The sequence below is a fragment of the Miscanthus floridulus genome, chromosome 8 (assembly GCF_019320115.1).
Source record: "Miscanthus floridulus cultivar M001 chromosome 8, ASM1932011v1, whole genome shotgun sequence".
NCBI classification, from domain to species: domain Eukaryota; kingdom Viridiplantae; phylum Streptophyta; class Magnoliopsida; order Poales; family Poaceae; genus Miscanthus; species Miscanthus floridulus.
This window is the reverse complement of record NC_089587.1, coordinates 63,959,991-63,980,040: the sequence shown is the minus strand read 5'-3', so window position 1 is coordinate 63,980,040 and position 20,050 is coordinate 63,959,991. Positions and strand designations below refer to the sequence as shown.

At 47.6% G+C, this 20,050-nt stretch overlaps 1 protein-coding gene across 1 annotated transcript; it reads left to right on the top strand.

The window, feature by feature from the left end:
- Positions 1–20: 20 nt before the first annotated feature.
- LOC136469225 (uncharacterized) lies at positions 21–797 on the top strand. The gene has a single exon (XM_066467510.1). It carries the CDS (start codon positions 21–23, stop codon positions 795–797), a length of 777 nt encoding a protein of 258 aa, XP_066323607.1.
- The last annotated feature ends 19,253 nt before the right edge of the window (positions 798–20,050 follow it).

The following is a 20,050-nucleotide window of genomic DNA, read 5'->3' as shown; positions in this document are numbered from 1 at the left end:
GAAAAGACGATTTTGCCCCTATGGGCCCCACCACCCTTCTCCCTCCTCTCCTCCGCGCCGCAGCGCTATCCTGGTCGCGCGCCGCGCTGGGGCTCAGCCTCCGCGCCGTGCTCCGCGTCCCCTCCACGGCGGCGTCCGACGACGGCGGCGAGTGCAACGACGAGGAGGCGACGGTGGCCGTGCGCGTGCGGCCGTGGCTGCTGTGGCGGCGGCGCGGGTCCAAGCGCTTCCGCGTGCGGGACCACCGCGTGGTGGACCTGGCCTGGGACCTCTCCCGCGCGCGCTTCCCGCCCTCGGGCGGCTCCCCAGAGCCCTGCTCGGGGTACTTCGTCGCCGTCGTGGTGGACGGCGAGATGGCGGTCATCGCGGGGGACATGGCGGAGGAGGCCTACAGGAAGACCAAGGCGCGACGCCCGCCCGGGCCGGGCCCCGTCCTCGTCTCGCCCCGCGAGCACGTGTCCAAGCGTGACGGCGGAGGACGCGGGCACCGGACCTGGGTCGTCGTGCGTGGCAAGCAACGGGAGATCTTGGTGGATCTCGTCTCGCGCACCGCCGCCCAGGGCGGCCAGGGGCGAGAGCGGGACAGGGCCGAGGTCGGCATGTCCATCTCCGTCAACGGCGATCGCGTGCTCCACGTCCGCCGCCTGCGCTGGAAGTTCTGCGGCACCGAGAAGGTGGACCTCGGTGGCGGCGACCGCGTCCTCGTCTCCTGGGGGAGGACGCGGCGGCCTAGAGGAGGAGAGGAGGGAGAAGGGTGGTGGGGCCCACAGGGGCAAAATCGTCTTTTCACAGCGTAGTTAACGGTGGCCGGATGGAAAATGCAACGGAGTGTCATGTAAGGAATGAAAGTTGAACTCGGTGTCAAATAGGGAATAAATTTTTTAAGGGCCAAGAAAGGAACGGACCATTTGTCTGGTGTCAAATAAGGAAGCTCGGTGGCTAGCTTCTCCGGTGTGAGAGCTGCCCGCCCGAGTTCGATCCCTGGGATCGCAACTCTGGTGTCTCACTAGGGCAGTTGCCTCCTCACGTGGTGCTAACGTGGTCAGAACGACGTGCCCGTCATCTACGAAGCCCTCGGTGGCTCTGTCGATCTCATAATGGACGTGTGTAGTTGTAGGTCGGGTTGCGGGTGTTCACACATGTTCAGACAGCTGTGCCCAGTTAAGAGGCTAAAAAAACTAGGAGCAACTTGCACGACACCTCAGCCTGAGATATCGTCCTAGCGTTTACATACACGTAGGTACGGCGCGCCTGCCGCCGTTTGACGTCTTCGATCTCATCTTGTTGCTGGTGGTCTAGCTTCGTCCTCCTCACCATATATCTTCCAGCTTGACAAGGGGAGAAATTGTAAAGCCGTCGGTAGGCCTAATATATAACTAGCCACTGCTGCTTGTGCTTCGCTGCGGGTGATGTGTTTGGTATGGAAAAATCTTAGGAAATATGGCTCATATGTCTAATATGTTTTCTCAACACGTTGCTATGAAAGGTTAGTCTATTTGGTACATTAAATGGGAAAATATGGGAAGAAAAGGTAACATGTCTTTTTTCATTACAATGTTGTAAACCAACACAGAGGTTGGTTGTCATTACATGGTGCCTATTCTAGGCCAGCAAATCAATGACATGTTAGTGGAAAGAAGTATTTGATGGAGTTGGGCTCAAACAACTAACACACTTAGATTCAAAGCACAACATTGGCTAGGATTACATTATAGGTGGAAAGAGCAAAAACCACAACACAAGTACATCTCCTAACGCGAGGGTTTACAAAAGAGTGAATTAGGATCCACTCCCCTTAGGTGAAACTACAACACATTTCGTAAATCTGGAATTACACGAAAGATTACACGGCGTCGAACACTAAATTACACCAGGATTTAAAGTTACATGGTTAAGAGCAACCTAGTACAACCAAGGCTTACTGCAGAAGTCGGGATAGACGAGGGCAATGGAGAAACAACAAGATAATGATTATCCAAAACATGGCGTAAGACCAACAAATCTAGAAATAGGAGACTGAGAAGTTAAACATCGTGAACCCTAAGACCAAACTAACCAACAGTAGACTTGAACTTCTTCGAAAATCAAATCCCTTCTTCTCAGATTACACCATCACCTCTGTCAGACGAACCTAGTTTTACAATGACGACTGGATCTCATAGCTCTGCTTCGGATTCGAGAGGGATGGGGATGAAGAAGAAGAGCAAGGACCAAGGGCATCTTATAGTGGCGAATGGAGATGGGGCAAAGCGAACGGAGATGGAGACGGCATGGATGGGATACACTGCCGGTTCACACTGTGGGGATAAAGTCGGCCATGGCGCACTCCCTGCGCAAGCGAGCGGAGGGGGGAATAAAGGAGAGGAGAGAGGGTTCGCTCGGTTTTGTCGCCATGTGGCAGCTGTTCCATAGGAGCCCTCGGTTTTGTCGCGACACCATAAGCTATTAACGAAGCAACTACTACCAACTTACACGCAATGAAGACAGTGGGGTCATAGACCATAGAATCAGAGGAGTATTGCAAGGGAAGATTCAAACAACAAGGGTTTCTTTCGCAACAAGGGACACAGACTTCAAATCCTACAATGGATCTGATTTAAAGAGATTCAAGTGTTCTACTGGGACATCCACAATTAGTTGATACAGTGTCCTATGTTTTCCAATCACGGCTGGTCTGCTGGCATCCGAATGATAATTTCTCTTGTAACCCACTTAACATCGCCCTTGAAAACCCTAAGTACGTCTAACAAGACTTATGGTAGATGGACACAATAACACAGCGAAATAAATAAAATGCATATTCTGAACGTCCTTATGCTGGTACAACATACAAGCACTCACTCTCCTATTCTCGACACATCATTCACCTTTCCTAAGATCGGACTACCTCAACAACTATGGATGAAATACAACAGAAAGATTACAATACCGGTGGACAGCGACAAAAGAGACTACTAACTACAGGTACATCATCCCAAGGCAACTAATCTACTTTGGACCATTCATCTTTATTCCTAGGCTCGGTGGATTCTCCTACCGCCCTGGCTATGGATCTGCCTCCTCTCTTGGCAATGGCTGAGTGAGAGGAATCAAGGCTTCTACTTCTGACACTTTCGAGGGTGGAGGTGCTGGCGGTACTACAACACCAGTTCTCCTTCTTTCTGGTGGGTGGACAAGGATCCCCTCCACGATTAAGGGATCTTGCCGTTCAGCAGCCAGCGTCCTTCGCTTGGTCCTGGTGACAAGGTAGGCCTCTCCCAACTGATGGGCATGTCGATCTTCAGCCTCCTTTAGAGCTTCCAACATGGAAGTCTCCTGACTCTTAGCGGCTGTCGCACTGGCACGCGCTTCGGCAAGCTGCACCTGGAGCATCCTAGAGAAGATCTTGGCTTCCTTGGCTCGCCGAAGGCACTTCCTCAGCTCCGAGGCTTGCTAGTCATAATGCTCATCTAGAGCAAGCAGGTACGTGGTCAAGTGCACCACAGTAGGACTATCTTCTTACGCATCCTGCCCTTGCAAATCCTTCATGCGAGCCCTCCATGCCCGTCAATTCTTTTCCAAAGGTGGAAATAACCTCATGGGGGTACGGGCAATGGGCTCTTCATAGATATAGCAAAGGTAACACAAGGCTTTGTGGGCCACAACCTGGTGGGTGTCGACGAAGCGAAACTCGGTTGCGGTCACATTCCAGGCTTTAGTGATGTCGGGGAACTCTTCATTCTTCCCATTGTAGACGGTAACTTCACACCGCTCAGTGCCATACTTTTCATACTCACGGCCCTCATACTCAGGATGATCTTTGACTCCGAGCTTTTGTAGAGTGGCATACATGATCTTGGGAAAACCCTCAGTGTTTAGGCATTAATTACTAACCTAGGCTCCTGCCATCGTTGGCGATGGTTGTAAGGAAGGCCTGAGCGAAAAGCTGGCTCAAAAGGAAAAGCTAGGCGAGCTAAAGTGCACCGAGTGGTGGTACCAACGACTAAGCCAGACCCTGCTTATAAAGGCAGAGCAGTCAGTGGTCCTGGCGTGGTCCACCAAGGTTCCAGCATGAAATCACTATAAATGAATCGACCGAATTTTTCGCGCATTCGAGGCAAGCGATGTCTGAGGCCATTAATGACTAATACGACTACAGGACAAGGTTTCGACAAGAGCACATAAAAGAGTACGGGGAGACGCAGGTCACGACAGGCGTGAACCACAAGCGACGCGAAGCACAAAGCCATAGTTTAGCATTAACTCCAAAATAGGAACGAGTCAGTCGTGCACCATACGACACGCGTGACACCTATGGATGGCATATCTGCAAGCAATACATGCACTACAATGCACAAACAAGATCTATCAAAATACTATCGAACGACTTTTATTTATCGAAACAAAAGTTGCATTTTCATCTATTAAACCTGCGCTCCAAATTTTATTCAAGTACTAAATACAAGTTATATTTTATTTGGTTTATAAAAATTGCTTCCGTGCCAATGTTTAGAACTACTTATTCTACTTTCCACGTTAGGATTTTTTCATTAACACATATAGGCATTTACGTAACTAACTCACTATATTAATAGATCTATCCCTCAGGTCATAATCTCAGTGCTTAGTGAGCTCGTAACACCAGAGGTGTTACACCTTCACTCCTGACGCAAGGGTACTTCTGTTATTTATTTGACATATTACATTAGCTTTGTTCTAAGTCAAATATTATGATCCTTTACCATCATTAAATATTTTTTGTTTCACAATACATGAATTATATATTATGAAATCATTTCTCATAGTGAATTTAAAAATATATTACCTCCATTGTATAATAATAAAATCAATTTCTAGAATCACCAAATAAATAGTGGCATGAATCTATATAATTTTGATGGAGATCAATGGTTTAAAATATACAAATGTTTGACTAACAAAGCTAGGGGTGCATATACATACAGCTATGATTGGGTACTCTCGACCATATCCAACATCTTTAGAAAAAATTTAGCACGTATACACATATATGGTATTTTAGAGCAAAGTTCTTTTTTATCCTGAAAAGACTCTAGACGTAAGATTCTACACTGCTGCCATCGTACTCATAAAAATAGCCCACAGATGGACGCAGTTTATTCCCATCCGGCCCACCAGCAACTCGCGAAGGCCCAACGCGTCAGCGCATCACCAAATCCCACGACATCCTTTCTCAAACGAACAAAAACCGCATTCCCACCGCCACAATCCCGTCGTTGACCTCCCGTCCCCGACACTGCTGTACGCCGAAGCGCCGTTGCGCCCTGCGCCCGTGCGTCGGGAACCCTAGCGTTGCTCGGCTCCGGTGGTCCGATGGTCCTCCATCCGGCCTGGGCCTGCACTAGCACCGCCAGGCCCCTGGCCTCGGTTGCTTGCCCACGACCGCTCGTAGTCCGTCCGGCGCATGGCCTACAGCGGCACGGCGACACCCAGCGCGGCAACATGCTGGCGCCCTACCTCTCTACCCTGAAGGCGAGGTCGCCACGCTTGGCGGCGGTGGCTCCACACGAAGGCGAGATATGAAGGCACCTATAGTTTATATTGTCCTTACATGCATGGTCATGCATGGAGGTATGACTTCATGTGGGTCATGGACGCACTACATCATCTGGGTCGTGGAATTTCTATCTAACGCACCAACTAATTGGAACATACATGGACACCCTGGGAGGCCACCTTGATGGCGTGCCTTCATATTGAGGCCGCACCGCCTAGGCGGTCTCCGAGCGTGTCCACGTAAGCTTCATTTGAGTGGTACGTTGGATAGAAACTGCACCGCCTAGATGAATCACTCTGTTGTCCTTGCATGCATTCAGCCATTCACGTTGGTAGATGAACCAACAACTCATCCAAGTGGACGCATGCGCATTGAATGCAGCAGGTGTGAAAGGATCAAGATGCCCAAGAGGGGGGGGGGTGAATTGGGCTAATTCGAAATTCTCTTGCAATAATCAAATCCTACGGATAGCCCAATTAACCCCTTGTGCCTAGAAAAGTGTTTCTATTAAACTAATGCACAATGAACTCACAACCTATGTTCCAAACTTACTCTAGCAAGCAATTCTATGGATGTAAAACAAGTATTGAATTGCTCAAAGTAAATACTCAAGGTAAGTGCTCAAAGTAAATAGAGAGAGAAAGGAACGCGGCGATGTTTTGCCGAGGTATCGGAGAGTCGCCACTCCCCACTAGTCCTCGTTGGAGCACCCGCGCAAGGGTGTAGCTCCCCCTTGATCCGCGCAAGGATCAAGTGCTCTCTACGGATTGATTCTTCGACACTCCGTCGCGGCGAATCACCCAAAGCCGCTCACAACTTGAGCTGGGTCACCCACAAGCTCCGCCGGGTGAACACCAAACTCCCAATCACCACCAAGCCGTCTAGGTGATGGCGATCACCAAGAGTAACAAGCACGAACTCTCACTTGACCACGCGAAGCCTAATGAGAAGATGGATGCACACTTTGCTACTCTTGATTTGCTAGTGAGGCTACTCTCTTGGATTCTCAAATCACAAACACATCACTAGGACCTTGCTCTTCTTAGCACTCACAAACGTGTTTCTCAGCTGTTGGAATGAGCAAAAGTAACTCCACTCACGAGTGGAGCTTCTATTTATAAGGCAGCCTGAAAAACGAACCGTTATGAGCTTCTGCGGGATGACCGGACGCTCCGGTCGTGATGACCGGACGCTCCGGTCAGTTCAACCTGCAAACCAGTAGTAAAGAGTCGACCGGACGCTGGCAGGGTCCGGTCAGCACTGATCGGACGCGTCCGGTCGCATAAAACCCTTACTGGAACCTTACTGGACTCGACCGGACGCTGAACCCTCAGGGTCCGGTCAGTATCGATCGGACGCGTCCGGTCGCACTTTCTCAAGTCTTGACCCTTACTGGAGTCGACCGGACACTGGCCCTCAGCGTCCGGTCACATGACCTCCCAGCGTCCGGTCACACCAGACTTGTTCTTCACGGTCAAATGAACTGACCGGACCCTGCAGCCAGCGTCCGGTCGCACCGGAGCCAGCGTCCGGTCAGTGTTTGACCCTCCATTCACTTCCAACTTTCGAACATATGTGAATGAAGTTTGCTCCATAGGATCTTAGGCATTCATAGGAGCTACCTAGAGCTAGTTTTAACAAGTGTGCACCACACCTAACTCACTAGACTCAACTAGGTCAAGCTACCCGTTCATACCCCCCTTAATAGTACGGCCAAAGGAAAAACAAAGTCCTAAACTACTCTAAGTGTCTCTCCAACTCCAATCGACACTTAGAACTAGTTATCCTTAACCTTGTCGTCCATCCTTTGAAAACCAAAATGATTTCCATCGTAGGGGCATGACAGCCTCGATTGCCCAATCGATCTCAATTACCATGACCTAACTTAATTGCCTCTACAAAACACACGTTAGTCATAGTAATCTTGTATTGACATTAATCACCGAAATCCAACTAGGGGCCTAGATGCTTTCAATCTCCCCCTTTTTGGTGATTGATGACAATACCACCTCGAGTATGTTATGGAGTGAGGTTTTTGACGGGCTTGGTTCATATAAGCTTTTGTCGATAAGAACAAAAGTGTTAGGTAAGCTTATATGACCCAAGTCAACACAATGTACTCAAAGGATATGAATTAAGCATGAGTACAAATAACAAAGCTCATCTGCTTCGAAGTATAAACGCGGAAGCAAAAGCAAATGAGCATAACACAAGTGATATGACATATAGAAAATGCAAAGTAGAAATCACACATGTCAAATATCACAATCACGTAGATAGCACTATCACATATATATAATAGAATGCATGAAAGTAAACACACGAATGCATAAGTAATAGTGTATCACACAAATAAAACTCCAAAGTATATAATAAGCTAATACTAGATAACTAGCTCCCCCTGAAACTCGCTCCCCCTAAGTCTACATACTCAAACCCTCTCCCCCTTTGGCGTCAAACACCAAAACCTAAGGGTCGGTCGGCGGGGCTGCAGCGGATGAGTCGGGCGCTGAGGTACGTGGAGCAAGATGGAACTGGGCGCCATCATCATCTGACCCTAAGCTCTGAACTGACTGACCCTCTGTGGCAGGAAGTGTCGCTGAAGCGGTCTGGGTCTGAGCTGGGGCTGGTGCTACCTGTGAAGCTGCAAGTATGTCTATCGTAGGATCTGATGAGGCGACAGACGAGGGGAGCCTCTGAGTAGTCATGATAGCTGGAGCTGCCGTAGACAGACCGGCAGTATGCATGTGAGGTGGAGTAGGCATGCCGGTCAACTCGCTGAATGATGCTCCAAGACTCCTGGAGACTGACGTCTCAGGCATGAATAGCGAGGAAGTCTGCTCTGGTGAGAAACCCGTGTGATAAGGAGTGAACTGCGGGGCTACACCAGGTGAGGCTAACCACTGGGACACCTGTACAGGAGGTGAAGTAAACTGAGCTGGAGGCTATCCCTAACTCTGAAGCCCGATGGGCTGTACTGCTGGAGTCATCGAAGTGGTAGGAGGCTGTGCAAGCTGGGGCGAAGGCTGTGGCAGTGGGACCCCAATAGCTATCACTACATGCTGCATGAATCCCATGAGCTGCTGCTGCATAAGTAACTGTTGGTGCTGAAGGAGCTGCTGCTGCCACTGGAACTCGTCCTGACGAGCCTAAAACTGTGCGAAGTTGGCAGCTGTCTCCTGTGCCTGTCGTGTCTGATCCTGCTGCATCCGCTCAAGAATAGCTATGAGAGCAGGGTCTGTTTGCGGAGCAGGTGGAGCAGAACTGGAGCTACCGGCCTCTGCATCATGTCTGCGTGGAGGCATCTGAGGTATAGGCTGGTAGTCGTCGTCGGAGCTATCACTATACTCGCTCACCTCCTGCTGTGCCTCTAGCTCCTCCTCCTCAGTGGCTGCAATCCCTCTGATGATCTCATCCTGCTGAGCTACGGACTCTGGCACGTCGGGACGATGGCTAGGCTGTCTAGGTGCCTGAGGAGTGGTGTGTCTGATCCTCTGTGACAGGTTGTAGGCTGGGAACTCTGTGGTGGCACCTGTATACTCATCCATCATACCAGGGGGCTTATCAAGCACTATTCTGCAGATGAGGAACGTGATCCAGTGAGCATAGGGAAGCTGCCTGCGACCCTTGAATCCCTCAGCTATAGTATCCTCCATCTCTGAAAGAAGGAGGTCCCAGATGTCAAATACTGTCCTCTGCATGATGGCATTGAGAAGCCAGAGCTGTAAGCGAGTCAGGCCCTCCCTGTATCCCAACCTAGGAAGCAGTGTCCTCCTGATGATGGCCTCTAGTACCCTCGCTATAGGAGTCAAGTCACTAGGGTTCCTGCTCGACCCCTCACCAAAAGGCTCCTTGAAGCAATGCCGCACTAAATCTGTAGGGGGCACCTGCCCTCCATGAGGATGCCTGGGAGGCTCCTGCTGTCCATAGCAAACCTCATGCATCTTAACAGGCTGCTCCTATAGCCTCAGTATCTCTCTGGCTCTGCCACTCGTCACTCTGTAGTCTTTGCCTTTGAAAGCAAAGTGAATGAATCTGTGATGAGGATCTATGTAGAGTGAGGCATAAAACTGACGGACCCAAGATGGTACATATATGCCCGTCCGTCCAATCAAATCTGTCAGTCCTGGCAAATATGACAAGTATGGCCGAATGCTCTCTCCGGCTGCTGCCACAATAGACTCTATCTGACAGACCCTCTGAGATCTAAACACTGCCCCACTGTTAAGATATGCATTGTAGAAATCCTCCTGCAGTGGCGTGTAGAACCCCTCAGCTGCTCTCTCATCCCTCCTCGGAGGAAACCAAACCTCAAACTCAACAAAATGCAGCTGCTGAACCTGCCTGGCTGTAGCGGCCCTCAAGTCGAGGTGTACCACTGGAGGCAGACCCTGATGTCTGGGTGGAGGGCGTGAACCCCTGCGCTGTGTAACTGGCCTCGGTGGAACTATAGCACTGGTACGACTCGAGCGGCGTAGCTGAGGTGCCGGCTCGGTCTGCTCGGTCTGCTGGGTCTGCTGAGCCTGCTCGCTGTCCTGAGTCTCTACTGGTGGGGGCTGCTGCTGTGCTTCCTGCTGGGACTACCCCTGAGGACGAGGCTCCTCAATAGGCAGACAACGACCTGCCATCATGACAGTCCCAGGTGGACCACCATGACGTCGCTCAGCCTCCTCAACTGCTGCCCTCTGTGCTGGTGTGAGCTGTGGATCTGCTATGACCACGCCGCTACGGGCACCTCCTCTCTCAGCACGCTCTGCGGCCTCTGCAATAGCTGCTGCTCTCGCTGTCTCGGCGTCGGGGTACTTGCGCTTCTTGGATGTCAGCTGCTTGGTTGACTTGCCCTTAGATCTGGCTGGCTGGCGAGGCGGGGGCCTCCGATCATCATCACCTGGGCCACCACCAACATTCTTGGTGCGAGCCATCTGAACTGACAAGATGGTGAACTGCCGCTTTCGAGGCTTGGCCTCGATCCTTACTCGCGAGCTGGGCTCCGAGTTGACTGCCAACTGCCAGACGAAACACAACGGAACCGACTCGCTGCACGATAGAATAGATGGATATACAAATAAATACCATATGTCTAATAGATGCGAAATCCTAATAGAGAAAGCAATGTAGATGCGAACTTGAATCGAGTGGCTTTCTACTTGACGATCAGCGATCCGAGAAGAGATAAGATGTCACGCGGGGGATCTCGGAACCGGCTAGGGTTAGGTCAAACGCCCTGAATGCAATGGGGAATCAGTGCATTGAGAATTTGATCTAGGTCACAATTGTGGAGATCAAGATTGAAAAATAAAACTTGCCTTACCAATCAAGGGGATGGTAGGGCTAGGGCACTTCGGCGTGATGACCGGTAGCCTTGGCAACGGTGGAGCGGCGAGCTTGGGCGCGAGGAGGCTGGAGCACGGCGGCGCTGCAGAGGCGCGGCAGGCTGGAGCACGGCAGCGCTGCAGAGGCGTGGCAGGCTGGAGCACGACGGCGCTGCGAGATGTGCTGGCGCGGGTGAGCAATGGCGGCTAGGGAGGCTCGGTGGCTGCGACGGGCCGGCGTTGGCGCGGTGGCGCGCGAGCTGGCGAGCGGAGGAGGCATAGGGTTGCGGTGGCGCATGGCTAGGCTGTGGCGGCGTGACTCGGCGGCGGTTTGGGCTAGGTCACGGCGGGATGAGGTCGAACAGGGGTACGGCTTGCGGTGGTACGGTTAAATATCCCCCAAAACGCGACAGAAAAGGAATCGGAGAAAGGAGTCCTGAAACCACGCGAGATCCACTGACCGGACGCTCCGGTGGTAGCGACCGGACGCTACCACCCAGCGTCCGGTCGATTCCAGAGAGGTCCAAAACCTCTGGAATCAGGACCGGACGCGTCCGGTGGTCCATGACCGAACGCAGGCAGGGTTCGGTCAGTACTGCTTGTCCTTCCTTGATCGACCGGACGCTGAACCCTTCCTGACCGGACGCACAGACGCAGCGTCCGGTCACTCCTTCATCAGCAGTTCACCTCCTGTGAACTGACCGGACGCTGGACAGCAGCGTCCGGTGCACCTTTTCCAGCAAATCTTCAACTTCCTTCGCGCTGCCTGTTCCCAATCAAGTCCCAACTTGAATAAGATCCAAATAAACACTAATTGGGACTGATGTGAGTGACCTCTCTCAAACCCTCATATTTTTCAAAATATTTTGCCTTAGGCTATAATTCTTTTTAAGAAAATAGGCAACAAGAGGGCAAATGGAACAAAACGACAAAACAACATTCATGCATATGTAATACTTGTAAGTAAATCTAGTTGCTTGTCAAGTTTGATCCAAGGTTAAGCTTCTTCACACGCTTTTCGGCGGTTATCTTAACCATGTTAGACAAGCCCTATATGCATTGCCACAAATTAAACATGTTGTATATTACAATGAATGCAATGGACAACACAAGCTCAATTTTTAGTGAAGTTACTAAAATCAAGTACATTGAGCTCATTCCGCAATCTACAAAATGTAGCCTCATCTAGCGGTTTAGTAAAGATATCCGCTAATTGATCTTTGGATCTTACACCTTCTAGTGATATATCATTTTTAGCCACATGATCTCTTAGAAAGTGATGGCGGATATCTATATGCTTGGTGCGAGAGTGTTGAACTGGATTATTTGCAAGTTTTACCGCACTTTCATTATCGCACAAAAGAGGTACTTTCTCTAGAACTACTCCATAGTCTAGCAAAGTTTGTTTCATGTATAATATTTGTGCACAACAAGCACCCGCGGCAATGTATTCCGCTTCGGCGGTGGACAAAGCCACACTATTTTGTTTCTTGGAGGACCAAGACACGAGTGATCTACCAAGCAAATGGCACCCTCCGGATGTGCTCTTTCTATCAACTTTGCATCCGGCGTAGTCCGAATCGGAATAGCCAATTAATTCAAATAAAGCTCCTTTGGGGTACCAAAGGCCAATGCTTGGTGTGTGCTTAAGATACCTAAGGATTCTTTTTACGGCAATTAAATGTGTTTCCTTAGGACTAGCTTGAAATCTAGCACACATACACACACTAAACATGATGTCGGGCCTAGATGCGGTTAAATATAACAAGCTACCAATCATAGAACGGTAGAGAGTTTGATCAACCGAGTTACCTCCCTCATCTAGGTCGAGATGTCCATTGGTAGGCATTGGGGTCTTGATTGGCTTACATTTATCCATCTTGAATCTCTTGAGAAGATCTTTTGTGTATTTCTCTTGAGAGATGAAGATGCCTTCTTTCATTTGCTTGACTTGAAAACCAAGAAAGAATGTAAGCTCACCAATCATTGACATCTCAAACTCCTTAGACATCAATTCACCAAATTCTTTGCATGAGTCTTCATTTGATGATCCAAAGATGATATCATCAACATATACTTGACAAATAAAGATATGCCCATCAAGCTTCTTGGTGAATAGTGTGGTGTCGACCTTCCCAATGGTGAAGCCCTTCTCAATAAGGAAATCCCGAAGGCGCTCATACCAAGCTCTTGGGGCTTGCTTAAGCCCATATAGTGCCTTGGACAACCTATAAACATGATTAGGATATCTAGGGTCTTCAAACCTAGGAGGTTGATCAACATAGACTAGTTCATTAATAAAGCCATTTAAGAATGCACTTTTCACATCCATTTGATATAGTTTCATTTCATGATGTGATGCATATGCAAGAAGGATACGGATGGCTTCTAATCTTGCAACCGGTGCAAAGGTTTCTCCAAAATCTAAACCTTCAACTTGAGAGAACCCCTTTGCAACTAGTCTTGCCTTGTTCCTCACAACAACACCTTGATCATCTTGCTTGTTGCGGAACACCCACTTTGTTCCAATGACTCTTGCACCTTTTGGTCGCTCTTCAAGATTCCAAACTTCATTGCGAGTGAAGTTGTTCAACTCTTCATGCATGGCATTGATCCAATCCGGATCTTTAAGAGCTTCTTCTACCTTGGTAGGCTCATAGCAAGAGACAAAAGAGTGATGAGCAATAAATGAAGTAAGTTTTTGAGATCGAGTCATTACACCCTTTGATGGACTCCCTATGATGAGATCTTGTGGATGATCTTGTAGGAGAGGTGTATTTCTTCTATTGACCTCTTGAGGAGGAGGTTGTGGAGCATCAACATCTTGTGCTTGTACCACCATTTGCTCATGGGAGATATGAGTATCTTCATTTTCTACTCTCCCATCTTTTTCACCATCTTGTGGTACACTTGATGAAGAAGGTTGGTTAATGATTTGTACATCATCTTCATCATCTTTTGGCTTGATGTCTCCCACCAGAATATTCTTCATAGCCTCCCTCAATGGTTCATCACCTACATCATCAAGATTCTCATGTGCTCCTTGGGAGCCGTTAGATTCATCAAATTCCACATCATATGTTTCTTCAACCAAGCCGGTGGCATGATTAAATACTCTATATGCTTTGGACTTCAATGAGTAACCAACAAGAAAACCTATATCACAACGTCTTTGAAACTTCCCTAGGTGTTGCCGCTTCTTGTAGATGTAGCACTTGCAACCAAACACCCTAAAGAAGGAGACGTCCGGCTTCTTCCCATTGAGCAACTCATACGGTGTCTTGACAAGGAACTTTTGAAGAAATAGGCGGTTGGATGCATAACATGCGGTGTTGATTGCTTCCGCCCATAGAGCTTCGGGGGTGTTGTACTCATCTAGCATTGTCCTTGCAAGAGTGATCAAAGTCCGGTTCTTCCTCTCAACTACACCATTTTGTTGAGGAGTATAGGTTGCGGAGACTTCATGTTTGATTCCAACTTCATCACAATAAGCTTCTATGTTTGTGTTGTCAAACTCTTTGCCATTGTCACTTCTTATCTTCTTGAGCTTCACTTCAAATTCATTTTGAGCTCTCTTGGCAAACTTCTTGAAACAAGATGCAACTTCGGATTTGTCATGAAGGAAGAACACCCATGTATATCTTGAATAGTCATCCACAATCACAAGACAATAGAGATTTCCTCCCAAACTCTTGTATGTTGTTGGTCCAAATAAATCTATGTGTAGGAGTTCTAGCACTCTTGTGGTTGACATGAAAGCTTTGGTTGGATGAGTGTTTGCAACTTGCTTGCCGGCTTGACATGCACTACAAAGCTTGTCCTTCTCAAACTTCACATCCTTCAACCCTCTCACCAAATCATTCTTCATAAGCTTCTTGAGTGAGCTCATCCCAACATGAGCAAGTCTTCTATGCCATAGCCACCCAAGTGTTGTTTTGGTGAATAGGCAAGTCTTCAAGTTTGCATCTTCGGAGGTGAAGTCAACTAGATATAAGTTGTTGTATCTAAATCCATTGAATATCACTTGATTGTCATCTACCTTGGATACAACAACCTCCTTCTCGGTGAATAAGCATTGAAAGCCAAGATCACACAATTGCCCAACGGATAGCAAGTTGAAGCTCAATGAAGCAACATAGAGCACATTGGAGATGGAATGATCATTTGAGATTGCCACTTTGCCCAATCCTTTAACCTTGCCCTTTGAATTATCTCCAAATGTTATTTTCTTTTGTCCATCTACCTCTTCATCTAGTGAGGTGTACATACGAGGATCACCGGTCATATGTTGAGTACAGCCACTATCAATAACCCAATGACTTCCACTGGTCTTGTAGTTCACCTACACACAAGAGATTCAAGCTTTAGGGATCCAAGCTTGTTGAGGGCCCTTCACCTTCTCAACAAGTGACTTAGCCACCCAAATTTTCTTAGGCCTACTCTTGTTGGGGGGACCTAAGAACATGACTTTCATCTTTCCACTCGAATCTTTTCTAAGCATGTAGTGAGCATTGAAAGCAAAGGGTCTAGCATGCTTGGGCAAGGGTTGTGGTGGTGGAGTTTGACACTCATGAGCAAAGTGGCCTTCTTGTCCACACTCAAAACATCTCTTTGGCTTTGGCTTTGGCTTTGATTGTTGGTGTTGAGCTTAAGCCTTCTTCTTCTCTACACTTGCCATATATCCAATGCCACTTCTATCCATCTTCATGACGGTATTCATGAGTAGCTCACTTTGGAGATGCTTGCCTCTAGCAAACTTGCTCAATCCCACCTTGAGATGCTCTTTCTCCATCTTGAGCTTCTTGTTCTCTTCCTTGAGAATATCATTGTTCTTCTCCTCCTTGAGTTTCTTGATTTCTTCTTTTAGCTTCTCATTCTCAAGGATCACCTCTTTGTCATGATCAAGAGTTTCTAGCACAATGGTGTTGTGACTTTTCATCTCTTCAAGATCTTTCATGAGCTTCTCATTGTCACTCTTGAGCTTGACATACTCATCATAGTCATTGCACTCAACCACTTGCTTGCCCTTGCTACTAGATCCATGCTCAAAGCTTTCATCAATTAAATCATCACATGAGGTAGCTATATCAATCTTAACAACATGGTTAGTAGCATCATGTGGCTCATTTGGTAAGAATTCTTGTGCAATAATAAGGGTATCATAATTGATCTTTAGAGTTGTATATTCATCTTTTAGCTTATTGTGACTAGTGATAAGCTCATTGTGCACCCACTCAAGTTTGTCATTTTTATCTTTAAGCTCTTTCTTAGAAGATTTGAGCTCCTTGAGTTTGGATGATATAGAATCATTTGTTTCTTTGAGCTCATCATTAGCCTTTTCTAATATATCACACTTAGCTAAGAGTGAATCATTTTTAGCATCAAGTTTTTCATTTGTAGCTCTACTCTTTCTAATGATCTTAGTATATTTTCTTAGTATTTTGACAAGATCATCATATGTAGGTGAGTCATCATCATCGCTATCACTATCATCATCACTAGCATGTTCATCATCACTACTATCATCACTCTTAGTTACCTTGCGTTCACCTTTGGCCATAAGGCATAGGTGTGTAGAGGATGATGGCGATGGTGGCGGTGAAGATGCAAGATCAATAGCAATGGCGGCCACCTTTTCATCGTCACTATCATCATCGGATGATCCACTTGATGAATCAATGTCCGTGAGCCAATCACCGACAATGTAGGCCTTGCCACTCTTCTTCTTCTTGTAGAAGTCCCTCTTTTTGCCATCTCTCTTCTTGTATGGCTTGTTCTTTTTCTTTTCATCTTCATCGCTTGAATCATCTTTCTTGCCCTTGTTCTTGAACTTGTCTTTCTTGGGCTTTGTGCATTGATGAGCTAGGTGGCCAAGTTCGCCACAATTGTAGCAATCCATCTCGGAGATTGGCTTTCTTCTTGAGCTAGTGAAGAACTTCTTCTTCTTGCCATCAAACTTGATGCCACTCTTGTTTAGCCTTTTTAGCATCTTGGTGGTCTTCTTCACCATGAGGGCAAGGCTTTCTTCATCATCTTCATCACTTGAGCTCTCATACTCAAGTCTTGCTTTGCCCTTGTCTTGGCTAGCTTTGAATGCTAAGTCCTTCTCTTTCTTCTTTGTAGAGGATGAGCCATCTTGTGGTGTGATGTGCATGTACATCTCATGAGCATTGATCTTTCCCAAGATTTGTGTCGGTGTAGCGGCGGAAAGATCACCTTGATGTAGCACGGTCACAATGTGCCCATATTTATCAATGGGGAGGACACTCAAGATTTTTCTCACAACGTTGGATGGTGACATTTGAGTAAGTCCAAGCCCATTGACTTCCTCTACAAGAACATTTAATCGAGAATACATCTCATTAGCACTTTCTTTGGGAAACATCTCAAAAGAATTTAGCTTTTTAATCACAAGATGATAGCGTTCCTCACGCTCACTCTTGGTTCCCTCATGGAGCACACAAACGTCCGACCATAGTGCATGGGCGTCTTTGTGGTTCCTTACACGATTGAACACATCTTTGCAAAGGCCTCTAAAGATGGTGTTGCGAGCCTTTGCATTCCATTTTTCATAATTCACTTCATCGCCTTGAAGTTGTGCGGTATTCCTAGGTGTTGGGAACCCTTGAGAGGCGGCTCTAAGAATTCCAACATCTAGAGCTTCTAAGTATGCCTCCATGCGGATTTTCCAATATGGAAAATCATCTCCCTCAAAGATAGGAGGAGGTCCATCCCCGTGAGACATCTTGCTCTAAGCGATTAAGCTTAAAAACATGAGCACGAGGCTCTGATACCAATTGAAAGGATCAAGATGCCCAAGAGGGGGGGGGGGTGAATTGGGCTAATTCGAAATTCTCTTGCAATAATCAAATCCTACGGATAGCCCAATTAACCCCTTGTGCCTAGAAAAGTGTTTCTATTAAACTAATGCACAATGAACTCGCAACCTATGTTCCAAACTTACTCTAGCAAGCAATTCTATGGATGTAAAACAAGTATTGAATTGCTCAAAGTAAATACTCAAGGTAAGTGCTCAAAGTAAATAGAGAGAGAAAGGAACGCGGCAATGTTTTGCCGAGGTATCGGAGAGTCGCCACTCCCCACTAGTCCTCGTTGGAGCACCCGCGCAAGGGTGTAGCTCCCCCAAGGATCAAGTGCTCTCTACGGGTTGATTCTTCGACACTCCGTCGCGGTGAATCACCCAAAGCCGCTCACAACTTGAGTTGGGTCACCCACAAGCTCCGCTGGGTGAACACCAAACTCCCAATCACCACCAAGCCGTCTAGGTGACGGCGATCACCAAGAGTAACAAGCACGAACTCTCACTTGACCACGTGAAGCCTAATGAGAAGATAGATGCACACTTTGCTACTCTTGATTTGCTAGTGAGGCTACTCTCTTGGATTCTCAAATCACAAACACCTCACTAGGACCTTGCTCTTCTTAGCACTCACAAACGTGTTTCTCAGCTGTTGGAATGAGCAAAAGTAACTCCACTCACGAGTGGAGCTTCTATTTATAAGGCAGCCTGAAAAACGAATCGTTATGAGCTTCTGCGGGATGACCGGACGCTCCGGTCGTGATGACCGGACGCTCCGGTCAGTTCAACCCACGAACTAGTAGTAAAGAGTCGACCGGACGCTGGCAGGGTTTGGTCAGCACTGACCGGACGCATCCGGTCGCATAAAACCCTTACTGGAACCTTACTGGACTCGATCGGACGTTGAACCCTCAGGGTCCGGTCAGTATCGACCGGACGCGTCCGGTCGCACTTTCTCAAGTCTTGACCCTTACTGGAGTCGACCGGACACTGGCCCTCAGCGTCCGGTCACATGACCTCCCAGCGTCCGGTCACACCAGACTTGTTCTTCACGGTCAAATGAACTGACCGGACCCTGCGGCCAGCGTCCGGTCGCACCGGAGCCAGCGTCCGGTCAGTGTTTGACCCTCCATTCACTTCCAACTTTCGAACATATGTGAATGAAGTTTGCTCCATAGGATCTTAGGCATTCATAGGAGCTACCTAGAGCTAGTTTTAACAAGTGTGCACCACACCTAACTCACTAGACTCAACTAGGTCAAGCTACCCGTTCATACCCCCCTTAATAGTACGGCCAAAGGAAAAACAAAGTCCTAAACTACTCTAAGTGTCTCTCCAACTCCAATCGACACTTAGAACTAGTTATCCTTAACCTTGTCGTCCATCCTTTGAAAACCGAAACGATTTCCATCGTAGGGGCATGACAGCCTCGATTGCCCAATCGATCTCAATTACCATGACCTAACTTAATTGCCTCTGCAAAACACACGTTAGTCATAGTAATCTTGTATTGACATTAATCACCGAAATCCAACTAGGGGCCTAGATGCTTTCAAGGTGGATAAACGAGAAGAACATGTACTGCAGGTCATCTACCGCCACCGTCCACCACTTTGGTGTAAGCAGGTGGACAAACATTTAATGCTTGTTGTCCTGCACAAATAGAAATTTACTATCAGTAAGTTCAAAAAAAATGTATTATTAGTAAGTAAAAAATAGGTCGTGACTTTTAGGATCATAGTATTACCACACATCTCTCCAGCTAAATTCACGAGAGACATATATTGTGTAACTAAACTAACAGTACTTACTTTACACCCTGCATGGCAATATTTTTTTTTATGTTCGGAGAAGGTCGAAAGAAGGTGGGCACATTCAATGCCATCCTTTACATGCAGAGATTTTTTACACGCGCGAAGTAGGTCGAAAGCAGGTGAACACATTTAATGCCTCTCCTTTACATGCAGAGACTTTTCACATGCGTAGAGACGCCCGCTCCTCCTACAACCTCGCATGCCTACCGAGGCTTATCTTGCCAAGCACAACCAGCAGACACATTATATATGTCCCGTGGTTGCCTGCTTTTATGTTATGAGTAGACTACTGTTTACCTAGTCGTGTCATTGAAACACCATCGAAAACATAATCTAAGAGCAACCACAATGTTGCAGAAAAGTAGTCCATAGGCATTAGAATAGTCTACCAGCTAGCTGAAACATTGTAGACTTTGTATGTATCAGTATGTCTTTGGTTACATGACACACGACAGGTAAGTTAATGCACTTATAGAATGTCCCTAGCTGCAAGCAAGGTGCAGACTCCATATTTGCACTGATCGCTTGGGAGTTATGGAAGGAAAGAAATGCAAGATGCTTCCGAGGTGCAGCTACGCAATTGCCAGAG

Coding starts and splice junctions, on each gene's coding strand:
- LOC136469225 (XM_066467510.1), top strand. CDS start 21: ATGGGCCCCACCACCCTTCTCCCTCCTCTCCTCCGCGCCGCAGCGCTA.